Source organism: Myotis daubentonii, chromosome 14, assembly GCF_963259705.1.
Source record: "Myotis daubentonii chromosome 14, mMyoDau2.1, whole genome shotgun sequence".
NCBI lineage: Eukaryota > Metazoa > Chordata > Mammalia > Chiroptera > Vespertilionidae > Myotis > Myotis daubentonii.
In genome coordinates, this window is record NC_081853.1 from 34959219 (window position 1) to 34979632 (window position 20414).

Genomic DNA, 20414 nt, shown 5'->3' on the forward strand with positions numbered 1-20414 from the left:
CTGCTCTTTAATTTTGTATTTTCACAGTGATTATTAGTTGAAAGCTCAATATGTGTTTGTTAAATAAATGAATATAAATAATGCATGTTAAGAAACTTTCATAGCAGGAAGTCATTTTAATAAATATGTACATCTCATTTAACAAAAAATGTGTAGTAATAAAAACAGTAAATTCTTTTGACTCTGCCATATGACTATTCAGAGAAATAAAAAAAAAAGGAAATATCTTAAAGGTCATCCAATCTTCTAATTTTAGAGGTGACACTGAGGGTAGGCCAGTAAAATAATTTCATCAAAGGATAGCAGTATTTCTAGAAGTTTCTATGTATGAAGTCAGTGTTGTATGGATAGAGACAGGGCTATGTGGTGCAGTGGTGAGGAGGTCCTTGGCCTGAGAGTCAGGGTTCCTGGGTTTCGGTCTCACTGTACCCAGGAACACTCTATGTGCATCTATCTAAGGCACCACTGGGCCCCAATTCTACACAATCAGGTGGTTGGATTAGGTTCACCCAGAGAGCGCTTCCAGGACTGACATTCCGTAATCCTAGGTTCTCAGGAATAGTTACTGGTTAAGGATGGGAATGGCCTCTTTAAAAACCAAAGAGAAGAATGAGAATGGAATAACATGTGTGTGGACAGCTGGTACTTAGATATGAGCCCGGGCTGCAAATGAAAGCTATTCGATGAAAGGTTAATAACCAGAATGCAGATCCTAGGGGATGTCGCAAACTTTCTAGCTTCATTCTTGTTCATGGCCTCCATGTGGCTCTGGACAAGTTACATTTCCCTTACTAACATTCAGTAAAATTTTATGACCATATTTAATGGTCAGATGACTGAACAGTCACCTGTGTGCAAGGCAGTTTCTAAAACCAGGGACAGCAGGCTGCCCATTTGTTCAATTTTGTGGGGTTTTTTAATTGTAGGAAATGAGAGCCAAAATATCTTCCCTTAAATGCCTAGGAGACAAAACAAGGGTTCGAGCCAAGAAATGAAGCCAAAATCTATCCCCAGTCACACATGTGCAACTTCTGACTGTGCGACATACAGCATAGCGCAGTAACTGACATGTTTGAGAGCCAACTGAGAACATAGAGGGTGGGATGTAGCTCCCCACAGTATGGTTAGCACTTTAAGTGCTTAAAGTACGAATGCCGGTGCTTAACGCTCTGTGCAATTGAAAGAGGAGGGGATGGAGGGGAGAGGAGAGAGAGGAGAGAGGGGTAGAGCGGGAGAGAGAGGGGGAGAGCGGGGAAAGCGGGTGAGGGGAAGGAGGGGGAGAGAGGTGGGGAGGGAAGGAAAGAGATTGATTAGAGGGAAGCAGAGAGAAGGGAGGGTCATTAGGAAAAGTGCTGCTTCTGCCTGCTAGTTACTACCTCCCTGTGAGGACAGTTATACGGTGAGCATTAGCGTCCCATTGGTTAACATGGAGGAGAGGAATTAAACATTTTCTTCGAGGCCAACTACAGTTTCAAGGGGCGGAATAATGGGATCTCTGCTATCATAAATTGCAGGTGTTTTAAAGCTAGTTTTCTTGGGTTGGATCTGGCTGCCAGGTCCTGAGCAAATGGTTTCATCTCTCTAGTCCTCATTTTCCTCATTTGTACCATGGCGGTAATAACAGTTCAAACGTTTTAGGGAGATTCTATCGATTGAATGAAACAGAAAAGTGCTTGAAACACAACAAACACCATAGCTTAGGTATTAATGATCATCACCACCATCATCAGCGTTCTATAAAGCAATTAGACAGGGCATGGTTTTCAATGAATGCTTGATAACTCAGCGATCATACCCACCAGTGATCTCAGCAGCTTTCACGCGTTTCATAATTCCTAGAACTCCAAATTACTAGAATTCTCAACTACAGGTTAGCCAGTTCCCCAGCTAGACCTGTAGACTGTACTAAACACAACCACACACAAACCAGGGCTGCAAATCTTGATGCTTCACAGTTGGGAGCCCATGAAGCATCTTTCGAGTGAGAAATGCACGGATTTCTGCTAATTTCCACTTACACTGTAAAACAATTCTTTGGGTGTGAATATTTAGGATTTAGAAACGCATAAATATACTTTGTAGCAGGGGTGGGGAACCTTTTTTCTGCCAAGAACCATTTGGATCTTTATAACGTCATTCACAGGCCATACAGAATCATCACCTTAAAAATGAGCCCGTTATATTTGATCAAACATTCAATTAACTCACCCCTAATGCCTTGGCAGGGCCAGACCCAACAATTTTGCGGCCTTACATGGGGCTGGACGTTTCCTACCCTGCTTTATAGCATGAAAAGCTTGGCCACGAGACAGGCTACATTTTTCTAAAAATCGTGGCTGGTTCCTGGAAGCTGCACGAGGCAGAGAGGCCTGGGAATGTAATCCTCCTGCTGTGGTACCTAGGCGGGGAGGAGCCCCTGCTCGAAGCTGAGAGGCTCCATCTGTGGATGATGCTGTGTGACGAGGTGAGCCCAGAGCCCCAGGGCGACTCTCCTAAGGCCACCCGTGTCCTAGCTGCCGAGTTCCAGCCGGTCCTGCCAAGGGTGACTCAATGTGCTTAACAGGCCTCATCAAATTCCACTCTCTCTGTGGGTCTTACCATAGCAGAACGTGCACCTCTGTAGTCTCTCTAGTGCTGGCGTGTAGTCGGTCCCGGACGGAACCACTATGACTTGGAATGTGCCAGTGTCGTCGATCTGCAAGGAGGAGAAGGGAGAGAAAGAACAGCATAGTGGGCGGGGCTGCAAGAACTTCCCAGGACTGTTCAGAGAACTGAGATGTGGAGAGAGCAACACTGCTGCTTCTAAGAAAGTCGAGGGGAGGCACAGCCTGTCAGGGTGGCTGAGAGCACTGCCTGGGTGTGAGCCCCCGAAGTTCCCTTTAGCTGTATGACAAGTTATTTTGCTTCTGTTTCCTCCTGTGTAAAATGGAATAACTATGTATACGCCAAGCTAACAAGGCTACTGAATGACCATCACTGAAAAGCACTTACTGGTGAGTGCCACATGGGTCATGAGAGACCACCAAGCACTTTCTACCAATTATCCCCATGATCTCAACAACCCAGTGAGATTTTTCATCATCCCTGTTTTACAGATGAGGAAACTGAAGCTCAAAGAAAGTTTAAAGTGTTAGGAGAAGGGCCGCAAGGTCTGGGCAGTTCTTACAAAATGCTATTCTTATTAAACTAGAGGCCCAATGCATGAAATTTGTGCATTTGGGGTGGGGGGGGGTGTCTCTCAGCCCAGCCTGTGCCCTCTCGCAGTCCGGGAGCCCTTGTGGATGTACTGTGTCCCCTGAGCGTAGGACACCACCTGGTATATATGAGGTGCTCACAAACATTTGTTGGATGAATGAACCTTGGGACCTATTCTGACTTCTGTCTGCAGCTCTCACTCTTCTGTCCAAGGGGTGTTTGGAGCCAGTTCTGCTCAGGGTCTTTGTCAAGAATTTGTACCTTCATTGGTGCCTTTTTGAGATGAACTCTCTCAAGAGAGGAGCAAACAGTCTCTAGGTGATTTGGGTAGAACCTATAAGTGACATGTGAACATGCAAAAGGTTTAAAATAAACCAACAAAGTACGTTTTCTTAAGTTATATGCTGTGCATATACCTTTGAGCGAGTGATGGCATTGTGTCTGTTTAAGTTTATATTCCAAGTACCCTCAATTATTTATTTGCATTAGATACTAAGTTATCCCTTGTCTCGTGGCTAAATAAAGCCAAGGGCAATAGGGGCTCTCAATAAACAGAGGGAATTATGAGGACTCTGTGAGTAACCAACTCCACGTACAGAATTTGGAGCTCCTGCATCTCATTGCAGCTTTGTTTGCTGGCCCCAGTCTTTTCTAATTTATGTGCATCTTCTTCTCCGAGGCTGATATTATCAGTCTGATCGTTTGCATAATTCTGAGTTAGATCAGTGAGGCTAATAGCCGTTTTAGTGCCTCTACAACCTAGACTTCAATATTGTTAAGCAGATTGTAGTTCAGTATCAAGTAAAGGAATGATAATAAAGCAAAAGCTACCTTCTTGAGTGTTTGCTATGTACTAAGCTCTGAAGCACAGCATTGCATCATTTCATCTTCACAACAACTCTGCTTGCTCTGTTTTATAGACAAAGTGCTCTGCTTTAACTCAGTCCTGCTTATTTGAACACCTTCACCGAAAATTACAAAGCTGGAAAGGTCAGAAGCCCACTGAATCCTAGCCTCCAGTCTCCAGGAAAGACAGGCAGAAGTCATTGACAGGGGAGTGACTGCCCCTATGAAAGGCTGTCAGGCAAAGGTGATGCCTTACCACCTACATGGAGCCAGCTAGTCCATGCCAACAGTAAATCAATCTTGCCTTGAGAAAATGCCTACCTAACTCTAACCTGGAGTTTCCTACTGCTACCAATCCCAGTTTCTCGAATATGAAATTTTGCTAACTTGGCGTTCAGCTGGCTAATTTTCTCCAGTAATCATTTTTCACACACTTGAAGGCAGTGATTCAGTTACTTCTTACGTTCATTCCTCCAAATGAAAGTTTGCCAACGCTTGGCCTTTTATTCAGGTTGTATCTTTCAAGGCCCTTTTGCTTCTGTGTGGGGCCCCTCTTCATGGATCCACACAAGTGCAGAACAAAACACCATATTGGGCCATCACAGAGGACAGGAAGGACACTTCCTGTTGGGTTCAGCAGGTCTTTTGTCAGGGAGCCCTGCCACTGAGCCACCATGGGCAGGTGTTTTAAAGGTTAGAATGGCTATCTTCAAAAAGACAAGAAGTAACAAGTACTGGTCAGGATGTGAAGAAAATGGAACCCTTGTGCCTCTTGGTGGAGGGTAAATTGGTTCAGCCATTATGAAAAACAGCATGGAGTTTCCTCAAAAAACTAAAAATAGAACTATGATTTGATCCAGCAATTCCACTTCTGGCTATTTATAGAAAAAAATAAAACACAAAAACTAAACCAAAAGCACCAACGCAGAAAGATCAATGCACCTTATGTTCATTGCAGCATTATTTACAGTAGCCAAGCCGTGGAAACAACTTGTGTCCACCAATGGATAAATGGATAAAGACGTATATGTATGTGTACAATGGAATATTATTGAGCCATAAAAAGGAATAAAGTTTTGCCATTTGTGACAGCATAGATGGAATTTGAGGGCATTATACAGAGGGAAACAAATCAGACAGAGAAAGACAGACGTCCTATGATCTCACTTACGTGGGGAATCAAAAACAAAACCAAACCCGAACTCACACCGAGAACAAGTTTGATAGCTGCCAGAAGTGTGGGGTGGGAGGATGGGTGGAACGGGTGAAGGGAGTAAAAAGGTAAAAATTTCCAGGTTTAAAATAAATACCTCATGGGGATGTAATGTACAGCATGATTATAGTTAATCCTGTATAGCACATTTGAAAGTTGCCAAGATAGTAAACCTTAAAAGTTCTCATCACAAGGAAAAAACAAATTTTGTAACTATGCATGGTGACAGATGTCAACTAGATTTTTTGTGGTGATCATCTGCTCATATGTACAAATACTGAATCATTATGCTGTACACCTGAAACCAATATAATGTTATATGTCCATTATACCACCTTTTAAAAATAAGGTCACCTTGATCCCACATTTCTTTAGGGATGCTGCACAGTAAATTTAATCCTTAGCCTAAGAAGCCATAACTAGAATAGGTTTTCCTTTATAACATCTAGATAGTTACACGATTGGTGAAGCTATAAAATCCGTCAATTGGTTTTCATTGTAGAGTAACAATTACTCTGGCCATAACGTGACATCCAGGACTGTTTATTGGCCGTCCTGACTGAGTATCTTTACACCCAGAGGCACCTCAGCGTCCCTTGCAGAAGCACTAGAATAGCAAACTGGGTTCCAGTCCTGACTTGGCCTCTTCCTAGCTGCGTGGCCCTGGGCACAGAGGCGAACTTCTCAGGCTCGGTTTTCTCATCGTATCATTGGAATAACGATTATGCCTATGTCATCCATGGTACCTTTTAGAATTAGGATAATGCACGTCAAGGCCTTTGCATGCTGCTGGTAACAGTACTAAATAGTATAATTCTACTTTCTTATAGAGACTTCTGAATATAATCTCCCCCCCCCCCCAAAAAAAAAGTCACAGAAAAGGCTTAACCCTCTTACCGCAAACGCACGCCTGATGGAGGGCACGTTGCTGAAAGCGATCACGACCGGAACGATGTCAAGGGCACTGAACTCCATGGCGGCCGTGGCGATGGACTGGACATCGGCAGACTGGCCGCTGCTGAAAAGAGTGGCGATTCTTCTTGTGCGAGCTCCCGGGAGGGTTCGCTTGAAGACGTTCCTGGAAATAAACCTCATTGCTCTGCCGATCTCCCTGCTGTCAGAGGACCTCTCGTAAGGGATGGCTTCGATTCTCCGGAGGAGTTGGCTCTTCCTGTGGGTGTCTGAGAAGCGGATGAGGTGCCTGGTGTGGGAGTGGTAAGAGACCACGGCGACGCGCGCCCCCACGGGGCAGCTGTTCTCCCGGACCTGGACGCCGCTCACCAGGGAGGACGTCGCCTGCTTCATCTGCTCAAATTCCTGCTCCGTCACATCCCGCGACTGGTCCAAGGCGAACACCAGCTCGGTGGGATGCACGGGGCATTCGGGTTTTCCTAAAAGGCAAGGACACGCCCAGGATCAGGGAGTGTTGAAAAAAGACACATAGAAGGCAAAGTAATTTTAAATGTTCAAATATTGAAACGTTACGTAAGTATTAACAATTTAAAGATTTTAAACATGTGGAATATTATATATGTCAATTGGATACTTAAAGTGCTGCTTTAAAAATCTGAATTTGCTCTTTTTAAATAAAACACAAGGGAAAGTCTACAATTCAATTTGAGTTTTAATGACATTTGTAAATTAATTTCCAAATTCGTTCTAAATGATAAAGAGCTCATGGATATGCCCTTCCTTTTACCTACAGAGATTGGATCAATGGCATCATGTTTGTTGCTGGAAATTCACTCAGTTAAAGAAACAAAGTTTTTTTTTTTTTACTTAGTGAGGAACTGTAATGAGATAAAAAGAAATGGGTGTGAGAGCTCTGTGTATAAGTTCTAAAGATTGGAAGAGAACTGACACACTCTATACAGAACAGACAGGTGCAAAGGCAGCAGGCACTACCGGGAAGTCCTGGCCAAGTGACCTTGTCCAAGGGACTGATCCTCTCTACGCCTCAGTTTGCTCATCTGTAAAATGTCAGTCCTGACGTCACCCGGTGCAAAGGCCTGTGCTCAAGATTAAATGAATCAATACAGGCAAAGCACTTAGGATAACAGTGCCTGGCACATAGTAGGTTTTCAATTAATGTTAGCCATTACTATTATAATTATTATTACAGACTTTTTCACTGTGGGAGAGAACTCTATCACTTAAAAGAATAAGAAAAAAAATTAACTAATTTTTTATGTGACAGCTAAAATGCAAGTTTAATCAATAAATATCTTACCACTTAGAGAAACTTTGAATTATGATTATTAAACTCAAATGTAAGCATTACTTTCAGATTTAGTCAATGGTCCCAATTCATTCATTCTAATCCCAGTTCCCTGTAATTATCACAGTTGGCAATTTCCACTTGTCTGGATATCTGATTAATGTTTGCCTCTCCTACTAATTTAGGAAGTGTGGAGACAGGGCTTGTGTCTCTCTTGATCTGCCAAGTTATTAGTCCCTGCCATATATCAGGGATCTAATAAACGTTGCCGGAATGAAAAAGAACCAAAGGACAGTTCTTTGCAATCGGTAGAGGAAGAAGAACAAAACTTTAACAATGGGGAAGATGTCTGGAAATCTCAACCATGTGCTTCTCTTGGAGGGGTGGTCTCCTCTCTGTCAAATGCCAGCAAGTCAGACTCAGAGATAATAAGCACATGAGACCACCAGCTGTTCATAGGGAGCTCAGGAACTCAGACCTGCTGGGTCCCGCGCAGGCTGGCCAAGGAGGGAGGCCTCTGCCATGGCCAATTGGGTCTCACCACCCCCACCCCCACCCGCTCAATACTGGATTATGATCTCCTTCTGGTCCCCGACTCGGTGACCTTCACAGGCAAAAGGACAATTAAGAATAAACATCCGACTCCAAATTACACTGTGCATCTCAATGGAGACAGGACAGAATGTATTAGCCTCTGAGTCTGATTTAATGGGTTTAACAGATTTTTTAAAAAAAATATATTTTATTGATTTTTCACAGAGAGGAAGGGAGAGGGATAGAGAGTTAGAAACATCAATGAGAGAGAAACATCGATCAGCTGCCTCCTGCACATCTCCCACTGGGGATGTGCCCGCAACCCAGGTCCATGCCCTCGGCCGGAATCGAACCAGAGACCCTTCAGTCCGCAGGCCGACGCTCTATCCACTGAGCCAAACCAGTTTCGGCAAAGATTTTTAAAAATTAAAGTCATCTCAATTTTATAATAAAAAAAAATGAGTGGAACTATGACCAAACACAAAAGTGGTTCTACCAGCTTTGTGTTGGGGCTGTTACTTGCATATGGGAATGATGACAACACAGCTTCAGTCGTAATTGAGAGGTAAAGGGAAAACAGGATTCGCAGCACTGGCTGAAGATATAAACAAATTCAAGTTTTGGGAAAAACACCAAAGGGCTAATTCAACTTGCCAAATACATCCTCCGAAACTCAGCAAGCTGCAGGAACCCAAGGACACTGAAGGACGCTGGGTTGGATTGTGGTAGCACCGAGGAGGCCTCCTCAAGGCATGGATTGCCACACCGAGACCAACATGGCCCCGTGGCCACACACTGTGTACTGATGGCCGCTGTTTGGCACTGAGCAGGTGATGAGGAGGACAGAAGGAGGCAACCCAAACCAAGGCCATTCACCTAACATAACAATGGTGACCCTCATCCAGGCCACCACCATCTTTGCCTGAAATACCACAACAGCCTCCTAACTAGAAATCCTCTGGCTTTGACACTTATTCCAAGTAAGCTTCAAAATATTGTTTATCTGCTCATGCTCCCCTCCCCCTTCATACTTTCAATAAATTCTTTAATCTTCCATTGTAATTCAGATAAAATACAGCTGCCTTGTTGTAACCTGGGAAGCTCAGCTTGACCTGGCCTTGGCTTACTTCATCTTTTCCAATGCCAATCTCCCCTCCCTCTGTGTCCTAGTCATGGGGGCTTCCATCAGCTCCTAAAAAATGCTTAGCTCTGCCTTGGCTCATGCCTTTGCACTTGCACTTCTCTGTGCCCGGCTGGTACAGAGCTTGCTGGTTTTTATTCTTGAGGCCAAACTTCAGGGTCCCTGCCTCAAAGAGGAGCCCTCCATCCATAAGAGTTTCTCCCCTCCCCTATTATTCTGTGACAGAGTGTCGTACTCTTTACACCTTTCATAGCAACTATAGGACTGTGTAATTCTTTCTTTTAATTATTATCTGGATCTGCTACTGGGATGGAAACTTCTAAAGACAGGAATCCCAACCATCTTAGCCACCCTTGTGTCCCTGGTTCCCGGGGCAGACTGGCACATAATAGGCTTTCAATAACTATCTGTTGAGTGAGTGAACAAGCGATCAGAGGGCACGGATTGGTGGATTTACATAAAAGGTATAAGGGCCTGGCTGGCGTGGCCCAGTGGTTGAGCATGGACCTATGAAACAGGAGGTCACAGTTCAATTCCCGGTCAGGGCACATGCCTGGGTTGCGGGCTTGATCCCAGTGTGGGGCATGCAGGAGGCGGCTGATCAATGATTCTCTCTCATCATTGATGTTTCTCTCTCTCTCTCCCTTTCCCTTCCTCTCTGAAATCAATAAAAATATATATTTAAAAAAAGGTATAAGGGTATAAAGGTATAAGAGAAGAATGATGGGTTTATACAAACATATGTAATAGGCATTTGTAAAAGACTTAAAAATTAGCACTGAAAGATAATCAACCAACTTGTAATACCATCAGGCATGAACTCCATAGATTTTAGCATGATCTGAATTGTACATTCAGCTTACCTGCTAGCTGATCATCTCTACTTTTAGTTTCCACTTTTTCCCTTCTGCATCTTAATTCCTAACCTCTAAACTACAGAGACAGTATGACAAATCGAGAGAGAGAGAAAATGAAGGGGGAAGGGATATTATTACAAAAAACTCAACAGTAAGATAAATGGTAATGCTAGTCATTAAAACTTTAATAATAAAAAAATCAACCCAGTGAGACTCAGCTGTGAGACTCAGCTAAAACTGAGTGATTTATTGAAGGCAGGTCGATGCTACCAGTATGACAAAGCAAAGACTGCCTAGGTAAAATTTATATCATTTGGTAGGCAACACATTATTCTAACTCATCTCTCCAGATGTATGACATTTTGGGCTTGATTATAATATGCTGTAAATAAAGATTACTCACCGTGTCCGCCAGCTAGGAAAGAAGAACAAAGGAGATTAGGTTATTATTTGGTAGGAGAACAGAATTCTGTCCTGCGTGGGAAAATCAGGGCAGCTGAGATTCTGCACTGTGTGCTTTTTGTAGATGACTCAGAAATCAAAGCATCAGATAGGGTTTGGAGAAAACGCAGATGCATCCCAGCATCTTGGCACAAGCCCTGCGCCTTCCACAGGGAATGGGAACGGAGCGGTGGGACAATAAACAACCATAACTCAGCAGCCTGCAGCCAGCTGTCAAGGGAAAGAACGTTGGCCCAGGAAGGAACATTATGTTGCAGGGAGGTGCACAGAATTTGGAAAGTTAAAAGGCACTATCCTCTCTTTACACGAAATTTCCCCATGTAGATTTCTATAGCTCTCAATTATATTTGTATACACACACACATAAGTGTGTGTATAAACATCAGACATAGATTTATTCTGAAGCAAATGAAGCTTAAGTTTTAGGTCTGTACTGTCCAACATGGAAGCCATTAGCCACATGTGACTTTAGATTTTAACTAGTTAAAATGAAATGAAATATAAAATTCAGCTTTTCAAGTGCTCAGAGTCACGTGGCTAGTGGCCACCGTATTGGACAGTGCATCAGAACATTTCCATCCTTACAGAAAGTTGTAGTAGACGGCACAGGTTTTGCTCTCACCCGCTGTGGCCCCTTGCAAGGCCCTGGGAGGGCCCCTAGCCATGGGCTCACATGAACACATACTTTTATGCAGAAATCATTGATTGTGATCTCCTTTCTTGTTCTAAGGAACACTTACTTTTGAAATAATTTTGTACCCTCTTTTGGATTAGTAATTTTCTATCGAGACCCTCAAATTTTAAAAGATCAGGCCTCATCATACTTGGATCTACTCTTCAGTCATCATAGTTCACATGACTCCCATGTCAAAAGGCCTGCTGTGCTAACTCAGCCCCAAAGCGGCCAGTCTTCATGACACAATGTATATATTTTGATTCCCACCACTGGATGGTTCCATTCTGCTGCATAAAGGCACAGTTACGATCAACCCTGCAGCCCTGGGCAGGTGGGTCAGTTGGTTGGAGCATCTTCCGTACACCAAAAGTTTGTCGGTTTGATCCCCAGTCAGGGTGCATATGGGAGGCAACCAATCCATATTTCTCTCTCACACTGCTGTTTCTCTCTCTCTCCCTTACTCTCCAAAATAAAATTAAAAAATATCCTCAGGCGAAGATTTAAGAAGAAAAAATCAACCCTACATTCAAAGCTTTTAAGTCTGTATCTTAGAGACCAATGCCCTCTACAGAAATCAGCTCTACTTTATTTTTCTTCCCCTAAATGCCTTGAGGAGAAATCTGATTCTTCATATCAGTCATAATGTTATTTAGAAAGTCAATGAGCATGTGTAGATAAACATTAAATACTCAACTCTCTCCTGATCTTGTACATGGACTTCCTTTGATGGTGGTAACACCTCTTTTGGTAGGACAAGCTGCCATAAGGGTCTTAAAGCAAATTCAAAAGAGTGAGCATTTGCCAAATCAAAATACCTTTTTGCTTTTAAAGTTTTGAGAGGAAAAACTATTGGCAGAATGAGTAATTTTACAAGTAAATCAGTCCAACTAAAAGTAATCAAGCACACCTTCCCAGGTATTTCCAACCCTATAAACCAAAATCTGGGCTCCCAAACACCAGGACACCTCATCATCACAGCTTCTTACTTAGCTGGCTCTTTCACACCAGGTGAATTCAATCTTGTCAGCCAGGGTCAGGAGTTAATAATCATTTTAAAGTGTTCACTGTGATTGTCCATTGATTGATTGATTTCACCATCCAGAGAGTTCTGACCTCATATCTCAATTTTCCCTAGAAGCACTAGATATATCATTACTTAGTGCTTGGAAGAGGTTCCATTAAACATGCTGGCAGCAAGAGAGGGAGTTAGTTAATAGTCACCAGTCTATGCTGACTCAAAATATATGCGGTGACATCTCTAATTTTAAGAAATTGGCTGGTAAATTGTCTCAATTTTGAGTGCAGAAATCGCTGCTTTTCTTCTATGCATGCTGACAACTTGGGTGATCATTTTAAGCAGGGTACTTACGACTGTGGTCCCGCACATACTGAATGAGCTCACACATCTACAGTTCAAAAATAAAACAGAGAGAATTAACCAACAGCCTGCCAGATCCTGAAGTTAAAAATAAAATGCATTTCATGGAGTGCTTGGAACACTCTGTTGGAGGCAGGAGATACATACGGAAAACGAAGCCAGTCCTTTGGCCCCTTTCACACCCTAGGGAAACAAACAAACAAAACGTGGTTTCACTGCTCTAAGCACATACATCAGTAGCCAGAATATGCACCCACATTACTCTAAGAAACGGATAACTTTTTAAAGTTTTTATTCTTATTAAGTTAGAGGGGGAAGAAAGAATACACGTAGATATTCCTCACCTAATTTGCAACAACATTCTAAGGGGAATAACCAATAAGCAGCAAGTTTGATGAACACAAACTTCCAAAGGCTATTTTCCTCCGACCCCATGTCTTGTGAAGGGCTGTCCAGAATCTAAGGATGGAGCTGACCACTGGTCACTGGACCATCCAGATGCCTTCCCCTCCTTAAGACAGAGGTTGGGAGTTCCTCAATTCCATGCTTTGTCTTGGCCACCAAACAGGAGCTGAGCTGAACCTTAATCTGTTCCCATCATCGGCTGGAGGACAAAGGGACCAGACTCAATCTGACGTCTGGAAAGGTAACCCCAATTGTCTTTCATAACTGAATATACCTACCTACATACGTATATCTATCTGAGAGAGGATAGAAAGAACAAAGTGGCTTGAATTTCATGTGTTAATCCCATCTTTGAAACAGGAAGAGTCTGGCTAAGAGAGACACTCAAAGAAAAATGCAATGGAGCCCACCCAAATTCCTGAAGAAAGCAAATTTCATATCAACGAAACTTCGACCATTTATTCACTATTTATTAACTTCCTCTTACCTTCCTTCATTGGCTGATCATTTATTGAATGTAAGAAGAGGACAAGGATTGGACAGATGAATAAAATGTGCTGATAGTTGAGAAATCTCATTTTAGTCTTTATACTGTTCATTTACTCCCTCAGCTCTCTCTACCTCCCAAGAAATGGCAACTGATATTTAACTGGCATCTTTTTGCTTCCTCTTTCTGAACACATAAAGGTGGAAAATAGTTGCCAGAGACAGAAAGTATGTACATTTGGACAAAGAAGAGTCCATGCACTGACTTGTTATTTGGAAAAGGATCTGGTCTGATTTATGGCTTTTCAACTCACCTTGCGTCCAGGAGGTCCCAGCTCCCCAGGGGATCCCGGTTCTCCAGGAAGTCCAGCGGATATCTCAAAACAGAAATTATTTACTTTAAAATTATATTTATACATATGTGTGTGTGTTTGTGGGTTTGGGCATTTTAAGTTTCAAAGGCAATTCACTTTCATTTTAGAAAGAGATGTACAAAAAGCACATGGAAGGAAAAAAGTCCTCAGTAATACCTTCTCCCCCAAATAATGCTAATATTTTTGTGTCTTTTCTTCTAGTCTTTTATTTATTTTCTTGGTATTAATCTATATGTTATTTTCGCAATTTTATACTTTTTTTCCCTGTTGCCTTGAAACTAAATATGTATCTCTGGACACTTTTGTGTTACTAAATATTCCTTTGCATAATCACTTTTCCTGGCTGCATAGTATTCCAATAGCTACTAGTAGCTACCCTATGATTTACTTAATCAGTCCCTTACCATTGGCACTTAAGTTTCCTGTTGTTGTAATAAGCAATGCTTCCATAAAGTTACATGTGCAATTCTGATAATTTCCTTGGGAAGATTGCTAGAATTGGAATTGATGGGCTAAGGGAGAAATTTTTATCTAAATAAATTTTTATCTAAATTTATTGACTTTTATCTATAATATGAAAAACAAATGAACAAAATCCCAAGAAATACAAAAAAATTTAATATAGAAACCCTTGAAACAACAATAAGAAAACATTTAACAGTTGGCTGAAAATATCTGTAGCAAAATGGGAAATAGCAACAGTCATCAAAACAACAGTTGTTAACACTTATTGTATGCCAGGAATTTTTCCATGTTCACTCAACAATATAATTTATCATAAGGAAAGCTAGAATTTAGTTTAAAAATTTGAACAACATTCCTTTGTTCAGTCAAAGTGCCACATAATTTATAACCTTTATAGGAATAAAAAATGAAGTTGTCTAAAATCAACTTAATTTGTAAAAGCAATGGCCCACGGAACAGCAAATAGTTATTGATGCCCTTTGGGCATTCCAATGATATTTATTCACAGTGTGCTGGGTTATGTGGAAAAAAACAACAAAACTTACTGATCTTGTTTCTTTCCTTTCCTTTTTTTTTTTTTTTAAAGATATAGATTGACCTCGCAGGGGAAAATGGTAGATTGAGCATATGCATTTAATTTTGAACCCTCCCAATGTCTTACTGCAATAATAGTAAGTGGATTTTTTTAAAGGCAAAACCACCTCCACAAAAACCCGACAAGCATGTAGAGAATGAGAAAGGAGATAATAGCCATGAAATTTTGGAGGCAGGAAAGCAGATGTTTAAGTGTTAAATGACTTAGCAGATCTGAAAAAGCTGAATCCTAAGCCAACAGCAGGAAGAGCCAAGAATTCTTGTGTTTTATAACATTCCCAGAAGGCTCAGAAATTGTTAGCACCAGGTACCGCTAGATGTAGAGGCAAAAGGGAGAGGCTAAATTAAGGGTTGGTTGAAAATCATCTTAGGAATCCACCAATCTCTTTCAAATTCTCTGGGTGAAGGTTCCTTCTTCCATCCCAGACAGTAAAACGGAGTTGTCTATGCTAGGGACCTCCAGGAAGAGTTGAAGGCCCATGGCACCGTCCTGAGAACAGAGAGATCAAAGGAAGGTAGGTGAAAAAGATGTGGACCCTCAGTTCTTCTTTTCCACGTGGTCCTAGGAAGCTGGCAGCCAGACCTCCACCCGCAGGTAGGCAACTGCAAGAATCTTCTCAGGAGAATCTGACTAGACAAAGAAGGAAGACCTAAGATGCTGGTACCAGCGGTTTGCTAAGAACTCAGCCAGCTCACTTTTCAGTGAAACTTGTGGCTGACTAGCCCCAAGTCCTTGAGGCTGCCAATCAGCCTTTTTGTTCTCAATAGGAAGAGAAATCCCATTCTCCAGACAGATGTTAAATATAGAGAAAAACATGGGGGGGGGGGGCGGGGGGGGCTGTAGAAAACAGATTATTTGGGCAAAGGAGACTTAAAAAATACTAATTTATATCCTCAAGAGAGGTAAGAAGAGGCATTTCAGCCATGAAACAAGAACAGAAAAGTATAAAAAAGGCATAATCAAAGAGAAAAAATGAACTCTTGAAATTGAAATATAAGAAGAACATTGTGAGATAAAGTCAAAGAAATCTTCCAGAAAGTACAGCAAAGAGACCACCTGGAAAATAAGAGAGAAGAGATAGGGGCCGAGGGATTGCCATGTTTTCCTGACAGATCTTGTGAAATTACTTGATTCTTCAACTAGAGAGAATTTTGAAGATCTTCTACGGGTGCCATCTGACACGTCTGGAGACATCTTTGGCTGTCACAAGGGGGATGGAGACAGTCGTTGCTGTTGTTGGCATCGGGTGGTTAGAGGACAAGATGCTGCTAAATATCCTAGGGTACTCAGGACAGCCCCCCTCACCAAAGAGTCATCCAGCCCAAACGTCACTACTGAGTTTGAGAAAACCTGCCTTAAAGTATGTACATGCGTAAAGTTAATAAAAATATAAGTACATAAAACACACTTGAATACACAGAATTAAGACAGGCTGAAAATCACGGCAAATTAAAAATAAAATTCTTCAGTTGGTTAAACAAAACAAAGCAAAACAAAACACCAAGGTGAAGATTTAGAAAACTTAAACCGGGAATGTAAGCATTCCAAGAGAACTAAGGAGGCACTCAACATTTAAGGCAAAGCTTTGGCAAAAATCTTCCAATAGAAACATCAACTCTGGGAGGGAAAACCTGGAAGTGTTCAGTGTTTCAACTTCAACAATACTCACAGAGATGAAAAGCAGCGTGACAGGTGAAATAAGCAAGTTTCAAACAGTGATAAATTGCTCAATGTGGGAAAAAGAAGAAATTCAAGGAACCAAAGGCCAAGAGAGAAAGTTTATATATCGCCCACTAGTTTGTTTGTTTTTAAAAATGATTAATGTGCCATGGGCGGGGGGGTGGGGGACGAGGGAGTCCACAAGCAGCTGAACTTGTTAGCAGGTTTCCGATGTTGAAGGGTAAATGATTTCATTAACAAGCCGAGGGAAAGAGGTTCCAGAGACACTCCAATCCAGATGGCATCTAGATTGATTTCCAAGTCTTTTCCAATTATATTTCTAATTATATCAGTCTTCGTTTTTTATAAAGAGCAGAATGTTAAAGGATAGTCATCCAAAAATAGGTATGAGGAAAAGATTTATAGCTGGGAAGCAGTTCTCTTGGGAGAAGCAGGATGGAGAAAAAGTAGGTTCTTTATTTTGCACCCCTAAGCCCTACATAAACAATCCCTAAAGTTCTTACTATACTTTGTAAAAACAGACAGACAAACAAAAACAAAAACAAAAAACTACCCAGAAGCAAATGAACTCTGATGACAAAACTGGAAAACCACCTCTAGTCTCAAAGTCTAGCTATCAGATTTCGTGGTTTTCTTTTCCTGCCTGGTGTTAAGAGCCGTTTGCCTGATCAGTGCTGATCTGAACAAGAGAGACAAAGAACGTATCTGGAGACAATTACCATAAGCTTGTCTCCTAAAGCAGCCATCTCATACCAAGCGGATACAGCAAGAGTCAGCAAATGCAAAAATCCATTCCTGAGCCACAGGAACCCAAGGATGCTGATGAGAATTACTGCAGACTTGTGTTTAGTCTGAATGATTCAGAGCATCGGGCAGTATCTAACTCCCTCCACGGAATAATAAAGACACATTCAGTTACATAATAAACGGGAACTTTCTCTCCAAGCTCAAGAGATACCCGCTTGAGCTCAATAAAGAGAGAGGGTCTTTCAGGGTACACACCGCATTAGAGCAGTTTAACAAAACCTTTCTAGTGAACACAATATGCCAGTGGGCATTAGCTTGCACTAAATCTGCCAGGGAGACGTGATTAAACGGGCCGTATTTTGGCAATGGGAAACATATTTTAGAACACTAGGCCACTTTAAAAACAACCACCAAAAACCTTATTTCCAGTGTATAGGAGGCTACTTTGGCAGCCAGAAGGGGTGAACTTACTCACTATAAGCAAACAGTCATCCACCTTCTTGCTGGCATTGAAGGATGAGCAATAGTCCCTTCCCCAAGTTTGCCTTGAACAAACACACACATTTTACAAGTCTTTGGGAACAACTCAAATGATTGGGAAAACACTGAAGAGGACTTCCCACAGCAGCCGAGGTTGTCAGCATCGAAGAAACTTACCATCTGGCCTCTAGCTCCCTTGGGTCCGGTTTCTCCCGGACCACCAGGGTCCCCAACCTCACCCTGAATAAGTTCAGAAAAAGAAAATAGTTAATAAAATCAAAGAGAGCTCTCAATGTGTTTTTAAAACTAATTCCAACATGAAGACATTTTCATATACATTTTTATCTTTAACAGTCTTCTTTGAGGTGTCTTCCCCATTTTCATAGCTGTCTGCCCAGCACAGTGGTGCTCATTGTTTTACTTGTGTCTCTCCAGTCAGAACACAGCCTCTTCAGAGGCATGAACTGTGTGTGCCCTTGACGTTGTCTCCTGATCCCGTCATGGGATCTGGCATTTACTGAGCTCAGTCAACGTTTCTAGCAAAAGTGAAAGCCTGAAGGTAGAGGATAGCATTGCTAACTTATTATCTGAAGATGATTTATAAACACATTGGGAAAACTGGGGCAGGCGATATCAGATAATTTTGGTTTTCCTTACATTTTATTTTCTTTCCTTTGAACAAAGAAGAAATGAGATAGGACAGAGGAGAAGGAGCATAGGTGCAGAGGAAAATAAATAAGGGTAATTTCTTCCCTTACCTATGAATTAAAAAACTAAACATAATTTTTTTTATTTAAAAAAACCTGCTGTCTTCCCTCCTTTCCCCTGTAAAGATTTTTAAATTCATTTATAATGAACTGCCCTTCTATGGTCCCTTGTGCAGCTCATAACCCAGAAGTGTTTCTGATCGATCTCTAGTTAGTATGAAGCACACAGTACCTTAGGTCCACCTTCTCCAGGGAATCCTTCTTGTCCCTAGAATGGACAATATGGAAAATTAATATATGCATGTATCACCAAGGTAGGCTTAGACTGAGCTTCATTTTACCCACGGCCTTATTTTGCTTTAGTTGCTCCTGAACCAAGGAAAGGTTGAAAACAAACTGTACAGCACTCTTGGAGAAACTGACTTCAACTTCTATGTTGGAACCAATATTTACTGGTTTCACTAAAATGTTGTGGCAACACGAAGCAAGTGGGTAAATGTACCCTGTGGAGGAATTACACATCAGCGCTCCTCCTGTAGGCGTGTCACAGGGAAGCTGGTTATTTGGCCGTGTGTCTCTGACACTGTCCTCTGAAAACGGATTTCAGTGGAGAAACTGGGAAGGCCTGGAGTCTAAACTCGCTCTTTCATTTTCTGCTTCTCTGCCTACCTTACTTTGGCCACAGACCATAGTTGAAGACGTATGATAACCCCCATTTGATGAAATTTTTTTTTAATTTAAAATAAAATTTTCTGATTAAATGTAGTATCTCCTCAGATATATATAAAATACAAAAGAATAGAAACAAGAAAAGTCACCCACTTCTCATTACCCAGAATCTCATTCCTCATTATAAATACTGGGTTATATTTTCTTTTAGCTATTTAAAATGCATTTGAGCACAATTGGGATAAATGGTGTGTTTTCCCCCTGACTGTACTCTGATTTTTTTTTTCTTACTTGATATATCACATAATGATGTCTTTATATAATTATAAGTTAAATACATGCATTATAAAAAGTAGCTAATGTTCCAGTGCTGTAGGCTACTTAATATTTCCCTTTTTATGAGATACTAAGATTGCATCATTCCCACTGGGATTTCATTTGGAATTACACTGATTCTTTATAATGTTCTAGCCTTTATTCATTGAAGTTTCTCTTTCACATTTTGGTAATTCTTTGTCATAGGTCCCAAACATTTTACATAAAGAATATTCTTTTCAAAAAATATGTTTTTGTTGATTTTAGAGAAGCAGGGAGAGGGATAGAGACAGAAATATCGATGAAAGAGAATCACTGATTGGCTGCCTCCTGCCCGTCTCTAACTGGGGATCGAGCCTGCAACCCAGGCATGTGCCCTGACCAGGAATTGCACAGGTGACCTCTTGGTTCATGGGTCGATGCTCAACCACTGAGCCACACCAGCTGGGCAGAAAGGATATTCTTCACTTTATTGCTTTTTGTGGATGTTATTAGGATTTCCAAGTAGTTACTATAAATATATATAAATTACTGGTTTCGAGAAACTTGTCTAGCTTACTTCCAGACATTTAAATATTCAGTGACAAATAAAACTATCTTTCTGATGTAGCTGAAATGTTTTTAGTTACTACTTGGCCCACTGCACTTATAAAGGCTCTGTGGAACCTCTCACTAATGGCTAGAGTAAACAGAAGAGGAGGAGGACACACTTTGGAATCCTCCCTGAGTGCACTCGAGCCAGAGTTGCTCCGATTCAACGTACTGTTCAGGCCGGAACCAGTCAGGCCCTGGCTGCCCGTCTCTGCAAGGACCAGAACACTGACTTCCAAGTTTCAGTTGTTGCCTGCACCTTGAACCACCAGATTGTTGTGTGTGTGTTTTATTTCCACTCCATTCCCCAAAGGATATCAGCAAATAAACGATCAAAATCTCTCTCTAAAAGTCCCAAACTGCCCAACTCTCTGCTTTCT

At 41.6% G+C, this 20414-nt stretch overlaps 1 protein-coding gene across 1 annotated transcript in view; it reads right to left on the reverse strand.

Moving 5' to 3' along the window:
- The window catches only part of COL6A6 (collagen type VI alpha 6 chain), a 98610-nt gene that overhangs the window by 12923 nt on the left and 65273 nt on the right, over positions 1-20414 (reverse strand). Inside the window, exons 27-34 of the mRNA XM_059663990.1 lie at positions 18692-18727; positions 17930-17992; positions 13726-13788; positions 12668-12703; positions 12512-12548; positions 10408-10419; positions 6152-6645; positions 2599-2695 (exon numbers count right to left, since the gene is read on the reverse strand). Of these exons, the coding sequence (XP_059519973.1) occupies positions 2599-2695; positions 6152-6645; positions 10408-10419; positions 12512-12548; positions 12668-12703; positions 13726-13788; positions 17930-17992; positions 18692-18727 (838 nt within the window). The remainder of the gene's footprint in view (positions 1-2598; positions 2696-6151; positions 6646-10407; positions 10420-12511; positions 12549-12667; positions 12704-13725; positions 13789-17929; positions 17993-18691; positions 18728-20414) is intronic.